Raw genomic sequence first — 25,283 nt, 5'->3', positions numbered from 1 at the left:
TTAAATGGCGTCCTCTTGCTTGCTTGCTCTCCCACTCTGTCTCCCTCTGCCTCTCCCTCCCTCTCCCTATCGCTGGGCTTTGTGTATATAAAGTAGTGTGTGTGTGTGTGCATGTGTGTGCGTGTGTGTGCGTGTGTGTGTGTGTGTGTGTGTGTGTGTGTGTGTGTGTGTGTGTGTAGAGAGAGGGAGTGAGGGAACAACACTTCCAAATAAAAAGAAGATTGGATTCAGTGGGGGGGGGGGGGTCGGTTTGGAGTGGGGGGTACATGCAGAGGGGGGGATTCACTTGCTGGAAAAAAAGAGCAAAAACACTAAGAATCGTGTGTCAGAAACTGGAGTGAGAGAGGAGAGAGAGCAAGAAAAGGGGGAGTGAGTGAGAGAGAGCAAGCAAGTTCGAGTGTGAGAATCGCTCCTGCCCTCTGTCTTCACACACTGCTGCCTGTATGTGTGTGTATGTGTGTGTGTGTGTGTGTGTGTGTGCACCGCCTCTCCCTGCGCTCACCCTCTCTCTTTCCCTCTCTCTCTCTCTCTCTCACACACACTCAGACGTGCGCATACACAGACCGAGGGGGAGAGAGAGAGAGAGAGAGAGAGAGAGAGGGAGAGGGAGAGAGGGAGTGTGAGGGGAGAGAACACATCGCAGCAGAGATGCAGCAGGAGGTTTTCCGAGGTACGTTCTCTTGTATGCTTGCCTTCCTGAGAGACAGCCAGAGAGAATAAGAGGAAGAGAGGCTGAATTCTGTTGTTTTCCTGCTTGTTTTTCTGCTTCACTCTGCTGCTGCGGCGGCAGCCGCTCCGCGCGTGAAGAGGAGGAAAAGGTTTTTATTTTACTGTGCGTGTGTTGGGGCGTGAGTGTTGGTGGGTGTGCGCATTTATGCAGTGTGTGTGTGTTTGTGGGCGCGTATTTATGTGTGTGTGTCTGTGCTGGGTCTGCCTGTGTGTGTGCGTGTGCCAGTAACAGGCCCTGTCTCCCTCATCCTCCCCTCTGTTGCTGGCGCACCACGCAGTTCTTTTTCAAGAGCGATGACTCGTTTTGAGATTGTGATGAAACTTTTAATTTATCGAAGCCTCTCGCGTCTCTGTGATTCACCACAGATGGGGGGCGTCCAGCACACGTCAGAGCAGATGTGAGCTTTTGTTGTTGGGGTCCTAACATGGTGGGCCGGTCTGCCACCCCTTGCCCATCAACTTACTACTAAGAAGAAGTGTTTTGAGGGAAAAACTTGTATGCAGGCGACAGTAAACATCTCTCGCTCCAGCGACTGGTTCTGTCTCTTATTTCGGTTTTGGGCCGCCCAGTTTTGTCCTCCATTTTACCAGCCTGTTGTTGTGCTGGAGGTTGTCTCTCGTAGAGCAGCAGAGGGCATATTGATGTCACCAGCCCCGTTGTGGCTGCCCGGAGCCTTACTTTTCTTTTCCAAAACAACAGAGCATCTGCTGCCAACTACTCCACATTCCTGCTTTTCACGGATGCCAAGCCAAGCCCCCCTGCATTCAATGTATGGAATATATGATCCACACTGCATCAGGGGTAGGGGTCATAGGTCAGGCAATAGGAAGTGTAGCTTCTCGCTGCTCTGTGGTGTCACATAGTTGATGTTGTCACAGTGTTGGCAGCCTTTTTATTTTGGTTATTTATGTTTCCTAAGATAAAACACATCTGCTGTATTTGTATTTGGGCCGTTTTTTTCTGCACAGGCATAAAGGTGCTACCATGCAAGTTTTGCAGAGTGCAAAACCAATCTGGTTGGCTCTGTTTTTTCACAATGCCACAAACATAAAGGATGTGGACATATTCAGGAAACTGGTGCAGCATCTTCTCTAACCCAACATGCAGTATATGGTGACTGTCGTAAAATGCCTCAGCCTCGCTAATAGTAAGATGTTGCTTGGTTGTTTGAGACTGAGAACTCCAACAGGGGCTTTCACGCCCCCTTCAACAGGGACTACGTGTGAAATTGAAAATGATTTTGGGGAAATTACCTCAAAAAGGTCACCGGTGTAGTGTTACTGCTCTCCAGGGGTACTTTTTTCGGCCTTGCTGTTTCCTAATGCCTCCCATGATTCTGTCGCAGGGAGCAGAATTATGGGAATTACGTGCTGGGCTGAGAGCTAACAGAGCATGGAGAGTGTGGCGTTCAGGACATGGGCAGGTTCGCTGGTGCGTGGAGCGGCATGCGAAAACACCACGGTACGACAGTTTACACGTAGGGAGGGGGAGTTGAGGGGGCATGCAGTCAGTCATGCTGAGGGGGATCTAAAAGACAAGGAAACCATGAAATGTGAACATAGGAGAGACATGTTTGAAGTTACCCCCAGCTCCCCCGCTCACACTACCACAACCACCTCCACTCAACCACTCCCCGACCCATACCAGCTTCCCTCACCTCCTCCCTCCTTCTCTCCGTCTATCCCATCTGGCTGGCTCCACCACGCTCTCTTGGCCGGGGGGTTGTAGAGAGTTCAGTAGCTGCTCTTGCTAACGATGCCCCCCTCCCACTCACCCACACACACACACACACACCCTCATATTCGCACACATACACCCTTCTCTTTACAGACCAACTGCTGCTCCGATAGCCGGGCCCCTCTGGCTGCCCCTCACTGGGGAGAAAGCCCAACCAACACCTTCCTCTTCCCACATGCTCCTCGCCGCTGGCTCGCCGGCTGGAACACCGAGGCCCCCCACATTCTGCCTTGCAGGCACTCCCCTTAACCCCTCACACACACACACACACGCACACACATGCACACACATCCAAGACGTCAGCACATGACTGCTACAGATACCGTTAAAGGATGATTCTGGTTTCTTACAACTTATTTCTTGTTTTTCAGCATTTTGGCTCCCATTCCTGTTAGTCACAATAACACTGCACTCACCAACCTGCTAAAATAGAAGTGAGAAGAAGAAATATGCTAAATACAGATCGACTTCCTGGTTCCGCTTTGACCTGCAGTACTTAAAGGTTAACTCCAATTTCACACATTAAAGTGTGTTTACAGGTCTTGAAGAGTAATGCTGCATATGTGAAAAAAGCAGTTAAAAATGTTTTGTGGCTCCAGAGGAAGCTGCATGTTAGCTGATAAATTGCCTAATTGGTAATGTAGGCACCAAGTTTTGGTCAAACATTGCACTCCCATATCCCTGTTGGACTCGTTATGGATAGTTTAAAAACAAAAGATCAAAATCAATACAGCAGAATTAAAGATATCATCCTTTTTATTCCACATATTTTTCTTTCTTTACAAAACCTGACGCTGATTACCCACGATGCAACTTAGACACTGAGCGACATCACTTGAGGCAATTTATCATATTACATGCAACTTCATCTGGAGCCACAAAAGGCTTTATTCTACTTTTTTCACATATATAGTAGTACTCTCCAAGACCTGTAAAAACGCTCATTTTTAGGTTCATAATTTTAGTTTGGGTTACTACTAGAAAGCGTTTAAATAAGGTATTTCCCCCTGTCTGAAACACTGTTTTAGCTCCTGTCTCTTTAAGCCCCGAACTCTTTAACTTTAAGTCTCTATGAAAATAAGTTGTAATCAACCAGAATTATCCTTTAAGTAGAGTTTACTGCAAAAGAGATGGCTTGATTTTAGCTGTGCTCTATTAAATACATTTTAATGAGGCTTCAGTACAAATGTTAGCTGTTTACATTCTTATAAAATGTGAAAGTATATTAAGCGGCATTAAAACAGTATTAAAAATGTAATTTGCCATGATCAGACTTTAAATCCTCAATTATAGTTACAGTGTATTCGACCAAATACCTTAAAACAGCCTATTTGAGAGTCATATACGTTTCAGTTTGCATGCACTTTCTCTTTGAAGTGCATAAATATCACAATACTTGTGGTTAGATTTTTGTAGAATTTCCTTTTCAGAGGGAAGATGGCAAAACGGAAAACAAAACAAACAAGCATCGAATCCTAATGCTTATTTGTCTGTCAGCACAAGTTTCAGTGTGGAATAAACAGATTGCTCAACGGCTGGTTCAAGGCCTTGAGCTGGCGTACCAGCCAAACTCCTCTGCCGTCCTGCCTTATGTTATGCAAGTCCACTTTAGCAGTAATGTTCCTAGTGACTGTTTAAATTCAGTGGATTACTAATGGTTTCCAAGGTCATAAAGTCATCCGTGTTTCTCAGATGCTCGTGTCTCAGTGTCAAATAATAAAACTTCTGCTGTTATGAATTAGATGCAAAATTCAAGCAGACAATATGTTAGGATTAATGAGCCAAACATTGTTATAATTTGCAAGAGTTATAAATTATTTACAATTTGTTATAAATTAATTGGTTTTAAAAGTTAGACAAAGCTGAGGTTGGCAAGTTTGTGCTATTTCTAATGATTTGACATTAAATAAACAAATTCCCAGAATTAAAAACCAACAGTGTTTATTTTTGCCTCACATTGGTCATTTGATATGGAACACAAATTAAATCTGTGTGTGACTAAAAGTATGCCTCTGTTCTCTCTGCCTGTCAGTGAAGTGACTATGTCTGTCGCTTTATGAGGGCCAGTGCGTTTGGTATTAGTTGTTTTATGTTTTACGTGAGTCTAGTCAGTCATTTGTCTTGCGTCAGCTGAGAACCTGTTCGTGCTATGCAGTTTTGTAGTGCAACAAGCGTAAATAGACGAACACTTCATAGGCTGACCAACATGTTTGTTTGCTCAGAACATCCTGTTGCAGAGAGGTGTGGGAACACTGTTGCTGTTTGTTTTGATTCTGCTTTAGGGTCCTTTTTCACATTCATGATCACGTTTGTTTGTGTGCCCGTAAGTCGTACAAAAGGATGTCTGTGTGTTGATGTGTGCCTCCACTCATCTGCACAAATAAGAAAAAGTGTTTTTCTGCATGTCCTGTACAATTTGTGCACACATTTCAGTGTGTATGAGTAACTCCGGCACATTTAAAGCGTGTTAAAAGCTGCCTGTCACAGTCAGACAGCGCGTCGTGCAGGCTGTGCTTGTGCAGCGGCTGCGTGCGTCACAGGGAGATAAAGAAAAGAGCGAGGGGGCGTCATACGCATTTTCCTGTCCGCCGCGCAAGCATCAGATGAGATGGTGAAATTTTTAGCCTTAGCGCTGTCTCTCAGTGTGTCCGCCCACTTGTAGCAGCTTGCCATAAGGGATTTCCTGCACAACATCTATCGCTCAGCAAATGTGAGTGACAATGACGGCCTATTTCAATACAGAGCAGCAAAATATGGCAAGCCTGGCGAGACAGTATTATGCATCATGTTTTCAGATATCTTGAAAAGGCATGAGCTGGTTTGTTGTCCCTTAACAACAAAAAGCATGTGTCACTGCTTGCGCTAAGTACGTCATTAATACACTGTTGTGTTTTCCTTTTGTTGCCTGTACTTCATTCCACCTGTGTCCTCAGTCTCAGTGTTGCACTCACACTCACCTTTTGGTTTTGAATGTCATTTACAAGTGGGCCTGTCCATGTTGAACTACTTTGTTTATGCCTATCTGAGTATGAGTGTACCTACAGTGCTGTGTACACATGCATGTTTGCTTGTGTGACTGTACATGTGTGATTATATGTTTGTCTATGTGCTGGTTGTTTTTGTGTGTGTTAGTGTTTGCCTGGGCTCCTGTCTGTCTGACTGTGCTGTGTGTCTGACTGTTCCTGTTTCAGCCCACCCTCCTCCTCCTCCCCCTTTCTCCTTCTCTCTGTCTCCTGCTCTCTCACTAACCCTCACTCTCTTTCTCTCTCCCTTTTTCTATCACCCTTTCACTCTCCCTCATCCTCACCCTCTCTCTCTCTCTCCCTCCTCTTCCCTCTGCAATAACAGTGCTGACCTAGTTTCTGCCTGTTCTGGGCTGCCTGTGGAATTTTACAGCGGCCTGCCTTCCTGGCTGCTTTGCTGCTTGAAAACGCAGGCAGAAAAGCATGACTGAGGATTTTTCTTCTCGTCGCATCATTATGGCCTTATACTGTCTCCGTCTTTCTCCCCCTCCTGCAGACCTAAACAGATGCACCCATTTTAAATAAGTAATAACAGCATATTGCCTCTTACGCGGGAACCTGCAGCTATCTTACATATGGAGAAATTGCAGGAGGACTGCATGATCCGCCACCATGGCAGTCGAATTAGAATGGAAATGAGAATAGCCTGTCGCTCATCTCCTACAGCTTAGCTGAGATTGTACCGGATGCAGAGGGCGGAAAAACACCCCTTCTCTGTGCACATGCATACAATCTCCCTCCCTTCTCCTCTTCCCCTCTTTCCTTCCCTCCCGTCTTTGCCTTCACAAATAAATGGTTAGAGTCGTGCCTGGCAAATACTAGCCACTGCCAGGAATGGCTAACAAGGCTCTTGCACAAATGGCTAGAGTGTGGGACTATTTTTATGTGCGTTACGTGCCATGAATCTAAGTCAACACTATTCTGAATCTTGATTAAATCTGAATGCCTTCCAATTAGGCATAGGGAATGTTGTGTCACAGCCGAGAGGGAGATGGATCTCTGGAATGCCTTTCTGAAGGCTTGGTTGTGGCACGCTGAAATCTAAACCAGCACTGCCGCAGATTCATTCCTTCCCCCTGCCCTCTCCCTCCTTGCACTCACCATTCCTGGCTGAGCTGTCGGAGTTCAGCATTGCTGGGGCATTTAGTTTTCTTTTCCGTTTCTCAAAGTGTTCCACAAGCGTCATGACTGCTACTGCAAAATCTTTGGGTGAAATGATAATTCCTTGCTTTGTGTCGATGTTAAAGTACATGCTGTACATTTATCTAAAGATGTTTATAATGCTAATACATTATTTCTTTTTTCTCTTTCAGATTTCGGGGGCTGGTCATGGTGTCCGGTGAGAAGGTGTGGGACCCCCTCCATGCGGGCCTTATTCAGACGAGTCTGAGTGAGCAACACCTGGATGCTGGGCTAAGTCCCCTCTGCAACTTCACACATTGTGCAACTAAGGACACCACGTGCCACCAGAGTCAGCAGTCATCACCTTTGTCTTCCTTGTTAGTGGCTGTAGAGACCCTTCACCCAGTTCGGGCCTCCTCACTTTTACACAGAGAGATCGAAGGACTACACAAACCAGTCTGCTGTCTTGGAGTGGCCTCTCAGCCTGAAGAAGAGGAGGAGGAGGAAGGGGAAGCTGAGCAGTTGGAGATGAAGGGTAAAAGGCATGGAGGCCGGGGAGAGGCCATGATGGAGGACAGGCTGGAGGACATGGCTGATGGACCTAAAAATGCAAAAATCACCCTAAGCTTCCCACTCAGTGCCGCCCCTCTTCCAGCCTCTCTGACATCTCCAAACCATTGTCGCAGCTCCTCCTCATCCTCCCCTTCCCCCCACCGACGGCGGCCATCCTCCAAGAGTTCAGATGAGGCATCGCTGTGGAAACTGGATGCTACCATGGACGTAAAGCACAGACCTTTTAAGCCCCCGAGGCACGACAGCTCTCCGTCCTCTTCACCGTCCTCCTCCTCATCTCCCATGACTGTTCATGCACTTATCAGAAAGGATATAAAATCCCCGCCTCCTCTGAAGTGCTCCAGACTCAATACAGAGACTCAGTTTCACAGGTCACCCCCGAGATCCTCCAGTGGGTCTTTAGGGGGTGGTTATAGCAGTGATGGATGGGATGAGAGGCACAGGTTGGCCAATGGTACGGCCTCACCCTCTCAAACTGCCCAGATCCTCTTTAGTCTGGGCACATCAGCCTATCAGAGAGGAGGGGACGCAGAGAGGAGAGAGAAAATAACTGGAAGACCAGCTGGGAAAGTGGGAAGCCCTCATGGACCAAGTCTTCACCCACCCACCCTCCACCTCCCTCCCCCCTTACCACCACCCCCTCCTCCCCCATCAGAGGGTCTTACTGCACCCCCACACTCATCCTCCTACTCCCCTACCGACAGCCTGAAGCCCGAGCTGATCTGCGGCGTCTGCCACCGGCTTTTCAGCTCAGCCTCCTCCCTGACGGTCCACATGCGGCTGCATCGTGGCAGCCGCGCCCTCAGTTGCCGTTACTGTGGCAAAGTCTTCATCCACAGCAAGAGACTGCAATCCCATGAGGCCGCCTGCAGGGTGCCAAGCCTACCCTCCAACAGCCTGGGCCCTCCTCCGCTCACTGTGCAGCCAAAGGAGGAGCCGCTGGAGGACGGTGAGGTGAGAGTGGAGGGGGGAGTGATTGTGGGAGAAACAGACATCAGTAAGGCGCGGCCAGGGAAGAAAGCACGGAGCCTCCTGGCACGTATCCAAGGTGATGATGCAGCAGCCACAGAGATACTCGAGGGTGATGAACACCATTTTGTGAAGGTGGTAGATGGCAATGTCATTTACTTCTGCTCTGTGTGTGAGCGTTCCTACATGACTTTATCCAGCCTGAAGCGTCACTCTAATGTGCACTCATGGCGCCGCAGATATCCCTGCCATTACTGCGACAAGGTCTTTGCCCTGGCTGAGTACCGCACAAAGCATGAGGTGTGGCACACAGGAGAGCGACGCTACCAGTGCATCTTCTGTTGGGATGCCTTTGCCACCTATTACAATCTCAAAACACACCAGAAGGCCATTCATGGGATTAATCCCAGTCTCATCTCCAGTGAAAAGACTGCTAATGGGGGTTACAAGCAGAAAGCGAATGCCCTCAAGCTCTACCGCCTTCTCCCCATGCGCTCCCAGAAGAGACCCTACAAGACCTACAGTGACAGTTTGCATAATGGCCTGCTCCTGCCACCAACTGAAACACCTTCCCTCTCCCTGCCTGGCCTGGGCTGTGCTCTGGGCCCTGGGGACCTACAAAGCCTCATCAGTGGGGCCCACCCTCAGAGTGTAAAGCCTGACCCAGATGCCTTCCCCGATGGCTTCCCTGTTTCTGTGGCTGAGCACAGGGACCTCTCCACACTAACACCCCTCCCCCAAACGGACATGCCCCAAGTTAGAAAACATGACAGTGAGGCCCTAGAGTTGGAGCAGGGTAGAGGCAGTGGCAGCTTCAAAATGTCTAGTAGCAGCAAAACCAAAACTCCCAAGAGTGGCAGAGGCACAGAAACAAGCATGCCTTCTGTGATAACATATGGCCATACAAAACCCTCTGTCATAGTTCATGGAACAGCGGTGTCATCCTCTGTCATTGTGCACAGCAACCAGGTCACCTCTGGAAGTGAAAAAAGCCCGTTGAATAGCCCCTCCCCTGACAACAGCAGCAGTCAGACTTCACACAAGGGCAGTCCCAGGCCGAAAACACAAAGAGATAGTGCAGATAGTCATAGAAAGAGGTCAAGAGACAGTTCAGATACCACAGAGGAGCGCTCAGGAGGTAGACAGGATGCAGAGACAGGCAGATTATTTCACAAATCACGCAAGTCCCACAGCAAAAGTGAGATCTCTAACTCTAAGCAGCTGTCAGCATCTGTAGGGTCACAGGTCAAAGAGGCAGGGCCACTGTGCCAGATCACTGTACGTATTGGTGAGGAAGCAATAGTGAAGCGCAGCATCTCTGAAACAGACCTTAGAAGAGACAAGAGCCTTTCTCCCCCGAAAACCAAACGGTGTGAGACATCATCTATGCGGGAAGCCAAGGAACCACGCCATTCTCACTCCCACCACCATCACCATAAGCACCGCCTCCACCGCAGAGCCAGTTTGGAAGAAGAAGAAGGTGAAAAGGAAGAAGGGGAATGTGAGGAAGAGGAGGAGGAGGAGGTCAGGAAAAAGAGCTCCAAATCCCCTGATGAAGTGAGGGAGTATTACTTCCGTCGGGAGGTTCGCGAGCAGGAGAGCGACCATGACACGCAGGATAATTTATGGCGGCCTTACTACTCCTACAAGCCTAAGAGAAAGGCCCAAGCACACCTACAGAGGGTCAAGAGCTGGCAAAGGAAACTGAAGTTCAAGCGTTCCATTCGGCTGAAGAGGAGAGCAGAGAGGCTCAAGAACCATGTGAATAAAGAAACAGATAAATCACAGGATGAGGAAGAGGAGGATGGGAAGATTGAGGATGCTAAAAAAGCATCAAAAGCTAACAGAGACAAGGGAGAGAGGAAAAAGAAAGATTATCTCTCCGCCCCTTTGAAGGAGAAAAACAAAGATGCAGAAGAACAAGTTAAGGAGGCCCGTCACGACCTCGCCGCTCCTCCTCTGCCCTCTCCAAAGCCTCCTGTCTCTACCTCAGTGGCTCCTATGGGAATAAAGAGGCGGCCTTGGACTAATGGGAATGCAGCAGAGTGTGGTACATGTGGCCGCTGGTTCTCAAGCCCCAGGAAGCGAGACAAACACGAGCTGAGCCATCTGCTGGAGTTTGTATGCCTCTTCTGCCGAGCCACTTTCCCCTCAAGGGATAAGTTGGAAGACCACCAGAGAGCCCAGCATCCCAAGCCTACTGAGGCACCCTCTGTACCCCCTAAAGTGGCACTTGGCGAACAACTTGAAGGGCTTGGGGTTAAATCTTTGCCAGAGATGGCAAAGTATGATGAAGAAAAAGGAGGGCAAGTAGGCTTGGTAGGGAGTAATTCTAGCCCAAGTCGCCTAAGCAGAAGAGCATTATCACGACACACCTGTCCACAGTGTCATAAGGTGTGCAAGACCTCTTCAGCACTGACTCGCCATATCCGACGCCATGAGTTAAGCAGTTCCCCAGAGAGAGAAAAGGAAGATAAAGACTCAGAGCCAAAAACAACAGAGAGTGTTGTTAACACTGTTAGCAGAGACCTAGAGACTGATAAAGGACAGGTTCCCAGTGCTCTCTCTGTTTCAGTTATCAGTTATTCAACACCAGACCCACCCAGCAGTGGTGACTGTTTGGCATCACAGCAGCATAAAGACCATCTCAGTGAACTGACAGATGAGCATCACATGTCAGAATTCAGCGACAAACCTGAATTGACAGAGCTCACACATCCAGCTCCGGAGAGAGAGCCCAGCCCACAAATTGCAGAACCCCCATTAGAAAGCCCAGTAAACCTTACGCCAACTAAACATGATTTCACACCTGCCACACCCTCAACTCTCCAAAGTGTGCTTGTCATGAATGGACCTGAATGTCTGGACTACCGCACCCCCAGCAAAAAGAACCTCGACAGCCAGATCCACAGAATACCCAGCCCTGTGCACATCGTGGCATCCACCAACACCTCTCCAAATGTGCCCATGACATCACAGACCAGAATAACCACTGCTGCTCCTCCTGTTTCCATGACAACAGCTCTCATCTCTGAGGGGGGATTCATGAAACGGGATGGGGTCATTATGGACAGAGAGAGGCAGGGTGGGAACAGTATATTTCTACATGGAACTTATGAGGAACCACCTCTGGTCCAAGATCTCAGAGTTCAGTCCCTGTCCAGGAGTCCCTCTCCCAATGAAGCACAAGACCTGACCATGTCCTCTATTCTAGCTAGAGAGAGGGAGATAGAGAGGCAGAGAGAGAAAGAGAGGGAGCTCGAGAGACAGAGAGGAAGGGAAAGGGACAAAGAAATGGTGACAGAGAGAGAAACAGAGATAGATAGGGGCCCGCAAATGAGTAGAGTTGCACATGCCCCAGATGACCAGATTTCTCTGCTGGTGCCTAAAGAGGAGCCCTTGAGCCCTGTGCCGTCCCCCCAGCATATCCCCACTCAAACCACTATGAATGGACCCTCCTCACACAGGCACACTCCCAAGTCCCCCTGTCGATCCCCCTCAACTATCGGACTGTTAGCTCAAGCCAACCGACAGGTTCACTCCACTTCACAAGGACTTGACAGGCTCACACTGCCCACAGGAGCAGCTGGTGCCGGTGACCGCCCCTCTGCCCATGCTCTGCTTCTCCCCCGAGCCCCCCAACCACCTGAGCCTGAGCACCAGGACACTGTTTCTTCCAGAGATTCCCAGCAGGGGGACACCACCCCAGTGGGCTACCCTGCCCAGAATTATCCCCTACCCCTTATTGTGCCAGACAGCTACCGCTCTGGTAAGAAGCAGGAGGACAATCTGCTCATGTCCTCCTACCCCGCTGGAGCGCTTCCCTTTGGCCCATTGGGAAAAATGATGGTCCCTAATGGCGGGGACCTGGCTAAGCTGCCATTTTATCCGGACCCTTACCAGCTGCTCTATGGGCCCCAGCTGCTGGCCTACCCTTATAACCTGGCAGCTCTTCCTGTGGCTCTGAATATGATGGCACCTGGAGGGGACAAGGTGGAGCCTCTGCCTTTCCTCCCTGCCATCTTCAACTACGCAGCCGCTGCTGGACCCTACATGGGTGCAGCCCCTCACCCGCTTGTGGCCAATCCCAGCCTCTACAGCAGCAGCAGTGGCAGCAGCAAGAAGCAACGAGACAGCAGCGGCAGCAAACCGTAGGACACAGAAGCACTCTAAGGAATATAATTCAATGGGGACTGCCTGGCCTGTTGAGGATGGGAGTGGGAGTGGGAGGGGTGCGTGCTCACTGGGTCACTGAGTACACTCGCACAGCACCCCTGCCTCTTTTTTATTCAGTAGAGATCAGAGCTAGGCATTGAAACAGGAGTAGGATGAAGGGAGAAGGAGCAAAGAAACGGGGAGAGAGGCTGATATTATAGTGACGTATCATCGCTCCCCTATCTTTACTCTTGCTCACCTTTCTCTGTGTGTCTCCTGTCTTGCTGTAGTGTGTCGTAGTTCTAGAGCTTGATTAATCTTCCTCCCTGACTCATTATATTATCTATAAGAATAAGAACTGCTAACAGGGTGTGTGTTATGTGAAAAATTAGTTCAGTCTGCTTCCCTTTATAGTCACCGCATAACAAGGATAAACGCTCTTCAGGGAAGGCTTGTGTGGGCAAGGATAAGGGATGAGACAGAAGGGTCCTTACTCAACACAGTTGGAGGTGGCGCATCAAGCAACTCAAACCTTGCGTGTGTTTGTATGAGCAAATGCAGGTGTATCCTGTTGTTAAACTGTCCATGAAAGTTATATATGAGCATGTACATGCACATGTATAGAAGGATTTGTGCATGCAGAGGTTGGCTGAAGCAGGTATTACTGCGTATGTGGGAGAGTGTGTGTGTGTGCGTGTGTGTGTGTGTGTGTGTGTGTGCGCGTGTGCGTTGGTGAGTGATGAGGTGTGTGCGTGAATGGCTAGATCATTCCGTGTGAGACGCACATAGCATTCCTACTCTAGTCGGAATAGCTACTGTAGGTGTAGAAGTGCATTTAGAAGTGATTCCTCATATCCAAATCATTAAGAAGTCACTGCTATGGCTGGACACGAGTCTATGACAATGACAGATCATCTGAGCTTCTATTGTATCAACTAACCTGGCGACTTTGTGGCCAGATGACACTGTAGGATCTGTATAGCATTCACCATAGTTTATACCTTATGTGCACAAAATAGAGAAGTAGTGGTCACTTAAAGGGGACACTTGTAGCTGCTTTGGATATGTAGCTGGCCACTGGGAGAGAATTAAAGGTTGGTAGACCATTGCACTTCCGTTTTTCATCTCATTTCCTTCACATAAAAAAGGAAAAGAATAAAAACCAGTCAGCCTTCATCTTGCGTAGCCCTTTCCTCTTTGATTGAAAGAGTAAAAGGCTCCATTTCCTACGCCAGGAAGAAGAAAGCGATAGCAAGGAAGGAAAAATAAAAATGGATTCAGGGTATTGAGTTATTTCTGGATAGGAAAATAAATATATGGGCACAAAACTGTTGGACTCTTGAGTCAGAAAGCCCCACAGAAATGACTTTGGGGACAAAAACATTGTCCAGCTCCCCAGCTGAGGGGAGATTGGAAATAGCCTGAACTATTTCCCCTCCTGCCCCATGTGTCATATACTAAGAGGTAGGAAAAAGGCTGAGCTTAGCAGCCAAAGTGGTGGCCGAAACTCCCCAGGTGCCCTCCTGGGGGCCTTTTTGTTATGTGTAATGTTATCTCTATATGTTTGTTTTGTTAAACTATGTTGTTGTTTATGTTGTTTAGCCCTCTTACCAGATGAAAATGGCTTCAGTGAAAAGGGGGAGTAAACTTAAAAATATGAATGTAAATTTAGTCATGAGGTTAATGAAGTACAGCTGCATTAATGGTAGAGTTGGTTTCAGTTCCTTTTTGTTTCTGTTTTGACACAAATAACCTGTTAAAAGAACCGTATAACGTCTGGTATGCATATATACAGTAGTCCTAGGAACATGTCAGTAAACTTGGGTTCTGTATCCACAAAGCATGAGCAACACTTGCTTCCTAACCGTTTATATCCTCAGCAAATCTGGCATTGTGCGCACAGCTTTTGTTTCCTCTTATATTTTCTGCCCTCTTCACCTTCCATATCTCTGTTGATATTTTTTTTTTTTAATTCATTATAGACCGCAGATTGGAAATATTCCACAGAAGTATCTGCCACGTCTCAGTCACTATATCGGAGCTGTTGAATTATTCCTCTGCCCTCAAGCAAACACTCGTGCACTGCACCTCCTCTGAATGAAGTGCATATGTTTCAGTGTGTGTGCATGTGTGTGTGATGGTACTGGGGCGCCTTTAGGTTCAGGCAGGAGTGTTAAAACACAGCGTGACCAACTGCAGGGGCGCACAAGCATCCCCTTGGGTGTGGTTACAAGCCTTTTGCGCGTGGGCGTACGTGTTTCGTGTACGAGAAGTGAGTGACTGCGTGATATGAAAACCAAAATACTGTAAATCTGCCTAAACAGCATACCCCTTGGCAGTGTATGGGCCACCTGTTATCTTTTTTGTTCTTTTCTGTGGGTTAGTTTCAGTGTAAAAAAGCCTTGCTGTCTCCAATAATCTCAAGCCATTCCTGTAGATGGACATGTTTGTGTTTTTGGACCATTTCTTATGCCATAGTTTGCCATCACGGTTATCATACAGACCAAAAGCATGCAAATCGACGTATTGTAGTGACTGGACTGGAATCTGGTGGTAATATACAACTATTTACTGTATGTTTTAGTTTAAATGAATGTGCCTCTGCTTTGATATTTAAATAATTATCTATAGTAAGATGTGATCTGCCAGATTTCAACTGTTAAGGTGCCTTGTTATGGCATAAGAAATTTGAATAGTAAACGAGCATTTTCTTGAGAAACGACAGTATAATTTGGAGATAGAGTTCATGGCTTTGTTTGCTATGAAGCTGTTCATAGACGTAGGGGTGTGGCTAAACTGTTTTGGTATCGTGTACATGTCTAGGGTAATACTGTGCCATATAGAGCCCACAGAATATGTTAATGTTATTTTTAAAAGATGTTTTAATGTTGCCTGATGACTTTGTCTTTAGATTTGATACAAAGGCTTGTAGCCACAGCTCTCCCAAAGTCTGTAGTCTCCTTTTCCCCCCGACCTCCCTCTTGTTCTCTCTCTCTCCCCTCGTTTCCGTCTCCCTTTTCTCTTTCTCTTTGCTGCAATCAAACAAAATAAAGTATTAACCTGATGACCCAATGAAATCAGCTCTAGTCTGGACTCGTGTTTTTTTAAATCATGTCTTTTTTAGTCTTTACAAGTTGATATAGAGTTCTTAATGTGAACCATGTGCTTGAAGTTGGCAGATGCCTGGTTTCACATTGTTCGACTCTCTCAGTGAAGTCTCTTGTGAACATGAAAATTTAGCGACCTCTTCAGAGCAGATCATTTCGGACATCCTTTGCACTTCTTTTGAGCACATGGTCCACTGTTGTTTACCTCTATCACCTAGTGTTGATTTACTACTGATTTGACTGGTGAATGCTGTTTAGTATCTCTGGTTATTTTATATTTTATTTAACATCAACCACACAGAGTACACTCATGTTTTCTCTACACCTGATTACAGCTTCCCCTTGGCAGTCGGGAGCTGATCCCTTGAATGAGCACTTTCCCTTTAGTGACACTCAGTGGTTTAAAACAGAAACAGTCTGCTCCATTGCACTCCCAAAATATGATCTAGGAGATTAATTTATTCTGACTATATTGAATGTGAATGAAAGAATTTCAGAAATTGAACACATTTCTCAAAACATTCATCATTAAAAGGCCAAGAGTGAAAAACTGCATTCATGATTTAAAGTCAGTCTGTAGTTTTTCAGCATGTCAAAACACTGAATTTACCTCAGTAGGCCTTTTTCACAGTTTGAGTTGATACATTAGGCAAAGCAGAGATGTTACTAATAACATCAAGGATGGCTCTGCTCTATTCACATGTCCCAGTATGCCATGAGCCAGCATGCACATGAATGAAACGCAGGTGTCGTTAATGTTATTGTTTACACCTGTGCTTTTCCTGCTATGCCGTCAATATGTCTGCTGTGAAAATGTACTCAATCACAGTAAATTGACATATGTCAGAGTTTGAGTGCACACATGACCAAGATAAATGTTATGTTTTGTTGCGATTTGACATTTAAGATTAACTTCAAATGCTCGAGAACTGCACAACAGGTTGTTTACTGATTATTCATCTCTGTGTGTTGCACTTTTCCTAGTATTTCAGGGCTGTAACAGCCTTCCTGGAAAGGAGCACAGGTCCCCTCTCGTATCTCTCTCTACGACACACACACACATACACACACAGGGTCGTAGGACGAAGGGAAAAGGGGCACAAGTGTTAGGACTGGGTACCAAACCCAGCACTTTTAAGGGTACAGACCGAATTACGTTGGTACTAACGAGTACTACTATTGGTTTTATCCAATGAATGTGAAGAGAAAAAAAGGGAGAGCCGTCATCATTGGGATGTATTTTGTTTTATGTCAATCAAACTGCACAAATGTGGGTAAAAGTGTTTTTTGCATGCACGTGGTCGTCAACCAAAGGGCGAAGAATATGTTATGAGCTATGGGGCAGAATAGATGTTTATTTTTTAGATTAACTGTTCAATATATCAGAATTTTAAACTACCTCTCGGCATTGGTAACGTGGCCTACATTGTCCCACACTATACTATTTCCCCTCATTTGGTTTTTGGGCTCTGTTCACCCTACATCCCTGAAACAAGTCATAGTGAGTTAGGGCAACACTTGCTGCAATATTCGCGATGCAAATTGCAAAACTGACCAGGTCAACACGTCTAACCTGAGGAAGCACCAGGTCAAACATTAAATACATCTAAAAGCCAGTGCTACCATGTTTGCAGGTCAACTGCAACAGCCGCAGTTGACGTTAGCATGCCAGCAGCCAGCGCTGCAGTAGTTCTTGGAGAGGTAAACCCTCAAACATTAACGACAAGGCATCAGTATCTTCATTGACATCTTTTTGTAATTAATTAGCTAGTTGGAGAAGTTGTTAGAGATAACTGGGTTTTTTTACTTTCTTGGTTGAACCTATCTTAGCATTTTTACCAGCGTTAGCCAAAGCTCAGCAACTGCCTGCGTCTAACTAACTAACTTCCTAACTTCCTTACAAACATGCTCTTTAGTATACTAGAAACAATATGTGATATTTTTTGGAATATCAGTATTCTGACTCAGTGGATGTAGCCTGTTGGTTTAAGCCTGCCATTGAGCAACTATTTTAGTTAGTTTTCTTGCTTTCTGTGTGTTACTATTTTCAAAAACCCTGTCGCTGCAGGAAACAACAATAATCTCCAAGCTAGCAACAACACACTAAAAATGGCAACTTACTGTCGCTAACAGTATGAATATAAATTAACCAGCAGCTCTTACCCTTTTCTTTTGCAGGGCTTTAGCTGTTTTAATACCAGGGCTCGCCCAACCACATGCAACACAAGTTGGGAACAGCTAGACGTTCCGAAACACCTCCATTCCGAAACACCGCTGTTCCGAATCTGACTTTCAAGTTCCAATTACTTCCCAATAGGGTTAAGGTTAGGGTCAGGGGTTCCCCAATAGCCTTTTCGGAATAGCGGGGTCTTTAGAAAAAATGGGAAACCACGCCATTACAAAGAATGGAAGTCTATTTTCGGAACAGTGGGGTTTCGAAAAGGCGGGGTGTAACCACACAAGTTGACCCTGACACTGTTTTGCACAAACAAGAGTGTTTCTTTCCCTGTATACCAGAATGATAGAGAGGTCTGGCTGTTTCCACATTTTAGTCCAGTTACCAATTTTGAGTAAAGTGCAAAGAGTAAAGACAGTTTCTCCAGCTGTTTCCAGGTCTTTGAACAGCTTCTTCCTTTGAAGTAATGCAGGTCATATTTGGTGACTTATTTTTAAATCTGTCAAGGAAGTTCTATTTTCACCCAGGTCCGTTCGCTGGTTTGTCAGCACGATTACACAGAAACTACTGAAAGGATTCCCACGAAACTTGTATGTAGGATGGGTCTCGGCCCAGAATAGACCCCATTAACTTTCGGTGCAGATCCGGAAAAAGGGACAGATCCAGGATTTTTTCTCTTTTTTTAATATTGTGAGTTGTTTGTTTTTTTTAGCATTTTAGGGTATTGAGTTATTTCTTAATTTACCAAATTTCAGGTATCAGTATCGGTTCAAATGTGAACAGTACCCAGAACTACTCAGTGCACAACTGAGCAGGACCCAGACAGATGCTTCAATGAAAAGCCATGGATATGCTGAGGGACCCATAGACGATGTTGGTGAACAGGGTCCAGAATTTTGTACTACGCCCCTGCACACACACACACCGAGTCATAGCCAGGGGTGGTGAGTCAAGGTTTGTGTGTGTAACGGGTAAACACACATCAATGGTCTGACTAAGGTCACTCACCCAGCCTGCAGTCGTGTCCACTCTACATGAATCATCACATCGGCAGGAGATCGACGGACTGATGGAAACGCACATTTTATTACGAATTCAGTTTACTGAATTTGTAATTAATAGGCCTAATATTTTAACTGTCCCTAACTGACATCTTTTTGGTGCTTTTGTACTTTTGTACCCCAACCACACAACCATGAAGTTCCCCTCCTGGAGATCAATAACCTGCACTGGTCATGGCATGATTGCCCTCTGGACCTCAGGACAGTGTTCCCAGCACACACCACCACTTCACACACAGCTGCGGAGTCTTTCTGCTCCTGGTTCCACTGCCAGCACCTCGGGGAAGCTTGGAGTCTGCAGACCACCCAAGGGCTTCGGGAGAGTGCACACTGGGAGGCCTGCAGGGTGTGTGAATGCACTGAAGGATGGCCATGTTATGGAAAGAAATGGCAGGTGGACTGCTGCTCACTTTGAGCCTCGCTCTGCTGGTGTGGGGAGCTGAGGGGCAGGGGAATGGACGGGATAAGGTATGTTCACATGCAATGCCACAATTATAACGCCTGGAATGAATAGTTCACTGGGCACCATCTGATAGCCTCAAGAGCACGTGTATCTGTTAGCAATCTTCAAAAACAGTTTTAAAGAGAATGGAAATCCTGATTACTGTAACCAGTGATGGAATGTAACTAAGTATATTTACTCAAAAACTACACTTAGGTACAATTTAGAGTTAGTTGTACTTAACTTGAGTATTTCCATTTTTTGCTGCTTTACACCTCCACTGCGCTTAATTTTAGAGGTAAATATTGTATTTTTTACTCCGCAACATTTATTTGATCATTTTAGTTACTTTGGAGATTGCATACTGCATCAGAGCCAAAGTAGCGATTTTGTTATTTAATTAATTTAATTGATCAGCAGTCCGATGAAAAAAAAAATTAAAAATAACATTGATTCAGATTAAATGTCAGATGGGCGGCCAATAATCAGCCTATTCATTTTTACTCAAGTATTATTTGTACGGGTGACTTTCACTTTTGCCAAAGTAATACTTGAACACTTTTTTTACTTTTACATCGTTTGCTTTTTTAGTATGACTTTTGAGTACTTTTTCATAACTGCTTTAATCAGGGCAAAGGTCACACGGTCCTTCAGTAGTAGGAAATATCTGTTGATGAGCCACTAAGGACATTTGAAAAAGTAATGTAATGACACAAAAAACTCTGTTAATTCTATGTTTTGTGGGTTTTTGATAGCTTAATATGAAATAGTAAAAAAAAAAAAAAAATCATTCAACTCATACTGTATTCATTTTAGATGCCAGCAGAAGAGGAATTTCCTAGTTTGTTCAGACTGAGAACTTTGCTCAGTTGTGGGTGGACAAATACACAGCCAACTGTTTTTTTTATTTTTTTTACCTCATTGAATGATTTTATGCAACTAGGTTTAGCCTAGCCACTGTATACTGATACCTTGCATATGGCTCCCTTGTAAATGACTCCACATTGATTTTGCACTTCATTACCACTTAAGAATTTGAGTGACCACACTACCCTCATTAAACAGCAATTAAACTCCCTACATTAAAATTAAATTAAAACATTTAATCAATAATTGAATAATAAAATTCATCACAGTATGTGGAAGGAAATACAAAAACAGAGTTTGAAGAGCTGAAGTGAATGATTGGTGTTAAATGAGCGCCTTGTGTCTTCCAGAAACAAGTATCAGGTGGGGCTACCATCTACCTCGGTCAGGAGAGAGACTCCTGGACGCCACTGATCCACACAACAGTCAACCTCAGTGAAATCAGCAGGTATGTCTGCAGGGGCAAGCCACTGCACAATGAAGGCTTCACATCAAATACTCCCTGATAATCTGCAAAGAAGGCTCTTGCAAATTTGAGAATGAACTCTGGGGATAATGTGTGGAAGCAAGTACAGGGAATACTTATGAAAGGGGACAGAGATTTTTGATCCTGCCCCTTTATTTTCAATATCTTACATATTTAAAGAAAAGAAAAATCACTCCTTTCCATTCATTCTTTTGGATTTGACACTATTCTTTTCTGTTTTCCTGTCTCTCTAGTATCAAGTCAACCTTTCAGTTAAGAACATTTGACCCAGAAGGTGCAATTTTCTACGGAGACACCAAAAACGGGGTGGACTGGTTTGTTCTGTCCCTAAAAGACGGGATTCCTCTGATGCAGATCAGCAAAGGAGACATCCACATCAGCGTGTCCGGTGGCCCCAAACTCAATGATGGAAAATGGCACACAGTGAGTTTCCAGTGTAGTTTGAACATTTTTTAAGCAAATCAAGTGAGAATGTCTTGAAGCAACAGAGATCTCAGAAACAAGTTGTTTTGCACTGGAAACAAGTGAAATCTTCTCAATTTTGTTGAAGATTTAAAGGTGCATTATGTAGTTTTGGGGAAGAAATTTTGATCAGAAGAAAAAGATCTTCATTGATTGATTTTTGTATGCCTAAACAAACTAAATAAACAACTCTCTTTGTTTTTGTGACTAAATAAACAAGCTGACCTTAAAGGACAACACAATTTCATACTGTTCTACTTTGTTTATATGTGGCGGACCCTGCCACCATTCTAGCTTCAAACAGTGTTCTGGGGACCTTGTTTTCCTCTGAGAACAGCTTGTTTATTCACTTATGGAAAAGATAAATATTTCTGAGTTTGTATTATTACCTCATTAATATTATAAATATTAAAATTCTGAGTTTAATTTCTTCTCCAAAACTACATAATGCTTCTTTAAGGCTCAACACTCGAGAAGAAATGGCTTTTTTTCTTTCTTTTTTTGTACATAACAATAATCTTACAGTATACTGGACATATTGTGTAGTTTTCCAAATTGGTGACCATTTGTTGCAACGCAGGAACTCTTAGTCTGAATTCTTCTTGTGCTCCTGGTGCCACCAAGATGGCGGTGAGCAACCAAGGGAAGTTTGTGGTTCTAGAGGTGGATGGCTCAAACGGGCTGGTGGTGGGAATGCAGTCCAAACAGACAGAGGAGGTCCTCTCAGGTAAACTCCAACTGGCTCTCGGCGGGATCCTGATCGACAAGGAAGCGATGATTGTTCAGGTATTGTGTTGGTATAAAATCTACTTTTATCTGTCTCGTTCAATAGATGAACAGGTTATTTTGTGATGATTAAAGGGACAGTTCACCCCCAACTCAAAACTGCATTCTTTCCTCTTACCTGTTGTGATACTCCATCTACATTGCATTGGTGTGAGTTGCCAAGTTGTGGAGATGTTTGCTAGATGTCGGCCTTCTCTCTAATATCTTCTCTCTTAAGTGCCAAAAAAACATGTTTGAAAAACTCAACAGCGATGTCTCTTTCCAGAAATCATGACCCGGCTATTCAAGATAATCCACAGACCTTTCTGTGAGCAGTTTCAAGTAGAAACTATGTTCTTTCTACCTAATTCAACCTGTCAACATCGGTTGCAGCTAACTAAGCTGTCTAAGGGCTGGGCTACGTTATGTAATTGACTACATTAGTGACTTGAAATAACTCACCGCTGACTTCTGGTTTCACAAACAGTGGGCTCCTGAATGAAAGTCCAGTCCTTGTTTAACCCTGTTCCCCTCCCTATATGGAGTTGAGGCTCTTTACACTGCTTCTCTTCACTTCCTCCTCTAAAGCTATAATAATTACTACGCCCTCTAGAGGCAGCCTCCTAACAACAAATGTAAAAATGGGCCGTAATGACCTGCTTGATTTTTTCTACCTTTATGGTTGTTATTCTTAGGAGACCAAGCTCAGATAAATAGCACTACAGGTACAGGAGAATATATTTTGTTTTGATTTGGGGGTGAACTGTCCCTTTAAAGGTAGTAAGGATGAAATCATAACAGTTACTGAGGATATCCACTGATGAACACTGTGTTAAATAATTTAAAGCTCACAAACAAGCTAGTTCATGGACCTTGACTTGGGATTCAACCCTATAACATTTAAAAGCAAGCTCTATGGTGACTGCATTGACTTCTGGGTTTTTGAGCCTTTAGTCGGCATCTCTGTTACTTCTATTTTGGACCCCACCACAAAATTCTGATTCTAAAAAAACCCTTTTGTTGATCTCTCTGAAGGACTAACACCAGAAAAATTACTTTTCTGTTGGTGCTCTAAAATTGAAAATTTATCACACTGTACTCCGGCTGCAGCCGTGTGCTGGAAATACATCTCTTACATGACTTAGTGTCAACATTTGGTGAACCATCCTTGGTAATAAAACAGACATACTACCACAAAATGGGCTTATAAATTACAGATTATTTTGTTTTGACCCAGCAAGGGTATGGTGGCTGTTTTTTTGCCTAATCACCCTGTAGGGACTTTGACAATGTCCACTGCAGTTAATTCCAGTAAACTCATTACTGCTTTCTTTGCTGTAGTTCGAGCCACACTTGGATGGCTGTGTGCGTGAAGGCCACTGGCTGAACCTCAGCGTCCCCTGGGAGACAGAGGCGGAGGAGCTCTGGCCCTGCTATCAAAACGTACGACCCGGCAGCTTCTTCCCTGGTACCGGATTTGCGATTTTCAACACCTCAGGTGGGAACATTGTGCTGGATTGTACAAGATATGTGCAAGTACACTCCTTTAAAGAATCAGAAGCTTTCCAACAGGCCTGGAGCATACACTCCTGTCGAATAAGTTGCATCTTTTTATTCATAGTCGGCTCTAATCAGATGTAACATGGTAATAAACAATAAATTAACTCTATTAATTTTGTGAGTCATTCCTCTGGCCTCTGCAGTTTTCCCCATCGAGGCAGATCATGTGGTCAAGGCTGAATTGTGGGGAGATTTCAGTAAGATGGATGGAACCATTTTAAGCATCAAGGCTCCTGGGCAAGAGCTAATGTTCGCTTTAGTGTCCAATAATAACACAAAGGTATGCACGTAAATGACTCATACTGAATTTGCCAATAATTCCTAGCATAGTAAAAGTCAGTGTGACTTCACAGCTGTGTGAACATTTACATTTTCTTCATTCACATTTACAGACACACACTATGTGAAGTTTTTCTCCTCTGTCTCTCGGTGAATTTGCAGGAGGTCACACTCACTTTTGGGGAACAAAAGATCAGTATGAAAGACACACTCAAGAAACTGGAGATAACCTTTCAGACAGATTTACTGCGAGTGCTTCAAGATGAAGATGAATCAAAGACCACTACGTTTTCTATCAGTTCAGAGAGCCACCCTGGTTACTTGAACATGTGGAGAGAGGGTCGACTTGCTGTTGGAGGTCTATTAGGTGAGATTAAACAGCGATGTAATGTCTTAAGATTGTAGATATTTTCAGATATTTGATTTACAGAAAAAACACACAATAAAAAAACAAAAACAAAAATAAACAGAGTAAGCATAAGAAAATAACCAGTTGCAATGAAATATATATCAATGAAACTCATTGATTTGGCCAGATCAGGAGCTTGATGGAGTGCAATACAAGGTCACTCATGTTTCTTCTTCCTCCTTTTCATTTTCAGGTGAGGGTGAGGACAACATCGGCTCCCAGTTCTTAACAGGCTGTCTGGAGAAGATTCAAGTCCAAGAGAAAGATTTAGACCTGGATTTAGCTGTCAAACACATGTCAGTGTCCTCTCACAGCTGCCCTGCGTAGACCATGAAAGCATGCATGTACAACATGTGGACTAGATGTTTGCAGTGGATTCCTTTGGATCAAAATGACATTTAAAAAAATATGTACTGTGCAAGATTGTCTACTCAATATACTATAGAGACACAGCACCCTCTACTGATACTCTCTTATTGGGCAACTTACAGTCAAATGTGGTATTTCTACCTATTAACCTCTAAAATGTGGAGACTTAAAAAAATATAAAAATAAAAAATATGAAGATGTTTTCCAAAGAATATCGCGCCCATTAGCCCCATTCGAAGAGAAAATGCTGATTAATATGTAATGTGAGGGGTGTTGCGACCTTGGTGTGTGCAACAGTATGTTTTTGAATAAAATATGATTCTTCCGTAATATGGTTATCCATGAATGTGACTTTTGAAGCAAAACAAAAGCCAGCAGTGCTTTAAGGTGATTTAAACACGCGATTAAAGACTGATGATAGATGCTGAGTGGGGTTTGAGTGAGAAAGATATTTAACACATGGATTTTGCTCCCTCTAGTGGCTTGTTTAGGACAATGTAAGAGTCAAAACATCCACCAGTAAAACAGTAGATTCATGTAAAATCAAAAATGTTGCTTATTATCTAAGAATAATAGTGTATAACTTTAAGAAGCAAAAATATATGTACTATTGCCAGGAATCTAAGGTTCTTTTTTATTTATTATTTATCAAATGATCATGAAGTTGAATATTCTTCATATCACATTAAGATTACTCATTAATACATTTTATGATTTTTCCGCTCTTTATTGTCAAAAAGGTAAGCAGAAGACATTGTTTAAATTGATACATTTTTACTACAAATTCATGTTAAATAAACAAACCATGAAAAGACTAAAGAAAATCAGTGAACATTACACTGTGGTGACAGTATTTCTCAATTAATAAAAATGTAGTTAATAAAAAACAAAAAACAATATGAAGGGCTTATTGTCGTTCCTAAACTGGGGAGATTTTGCAAGTAGAATCAGCTCATTCTTCCACTGTCATTTGGGGAATGGATAAAATGT

The 25,283-nt window shown here is 44.5% G+C and overlaps 2 protein-coding genes across 2 annotated transcripts; both read left to right on the top strand.

Moving 5' to 3' along the window:
- Nucleotides 1–649: 649 nt before the first annotated feature.
- On the top strand, nucleotides 650–15,386 carry zbtb4 (zinc finger and BTB domain containing 4). Its single transcript, XM_073474935.1, has 2 exons — nucleotides 650–670; nucleotides 6,804–15,386. Exon 2 carries the CDS (start codon nucleotides 6,820–6,822, stop codon nucleotides 12,307–12,309), a length of 5,490 nt encoding a protein of 1,829 aa, XP_073331036.1. The 5' UTR covers nucleotides 650–670; nucleotides 6,804–6,819; the 3' UTR covers nucleotides 12,310–15,386.
- A 3,477-nt stretch (nucleotides 15,387–18,863) lies between these two features.
- On the top strand, nucleotides 18,864–24,623 carry shbg (sex hormone-binding globulin). The gene is made up of 8 exons (XM_073474570.1): nucleotides 18,864–19,121; nucleotides 20,313–20,410; nucleotides 20,683–20,872; nucleotides 21,536–21,697; nucleotides 23,018–23,174; nucleotides 23,380–23,516; nucleotides 23,678–23,882; nucleotides 24,118–24,623. The coding sequence occupies exons 1-8, from the start codon at nucleotides 19,020–19,022 to the stop codon at nucleotides 24,249–24,251; spliced, it is 1,185 nt and encodes a 394-aa protein (XP_073330671.1). The 5' UTR covers nucleotides 18,864–19,019; the 3' UTR covers nucleotides 24,252–24,623.
- Nucleotides 24,624–25,283: the final 660 nt, after the last annotated feature.

The sequence above is a fragment of the Pagrus major genome, chromosome 10, assembly GCF_040436345.1.
Source record: "Pagrus major chromosome 10, Pma_NU_1.0".
In the NCBI taxonomy this organism is placed as follows: Eukaryota; Metazoa; Chordata; class Actinopteri; order Spariformes; family Sparidae; genus Pagrus; species Pagrus major.
This window is presented reverse-complemented; position numbering and strand designations above follow the sequence as displayed.

Bases quoted from the DNA above. Each gene is read 5' to 3' on its own strand.
- zbtb4 (XM_073474935.1), top strand. From the start codon at position 6,820: ATGGTGTCCGGTGAGAAGGTGTGGGACCCCCTCCATGCGGGCCTTATT.
- shbg (XM_073474570.1), top strand. From the start codon at position 19,020: ATGGCCATGTTATGGAAAGAAATGGCAGGTGGACTGCTGCTCACTTTG. The intron at 19,122-20,312 runs GTATGTTCACAT...TGTGTCTTCCAG, and splicing joins AGGGGAATGGACGGGATAAG to AAACAAGTATCAGGTGGGGC. The intron at 23,517-23,677 runs GTATGCACGTAA...GTGAATTTGCAG, and splicing joins TGTCCAATAATAACACAAAG to GAGGTCACACTCACTTTTGG.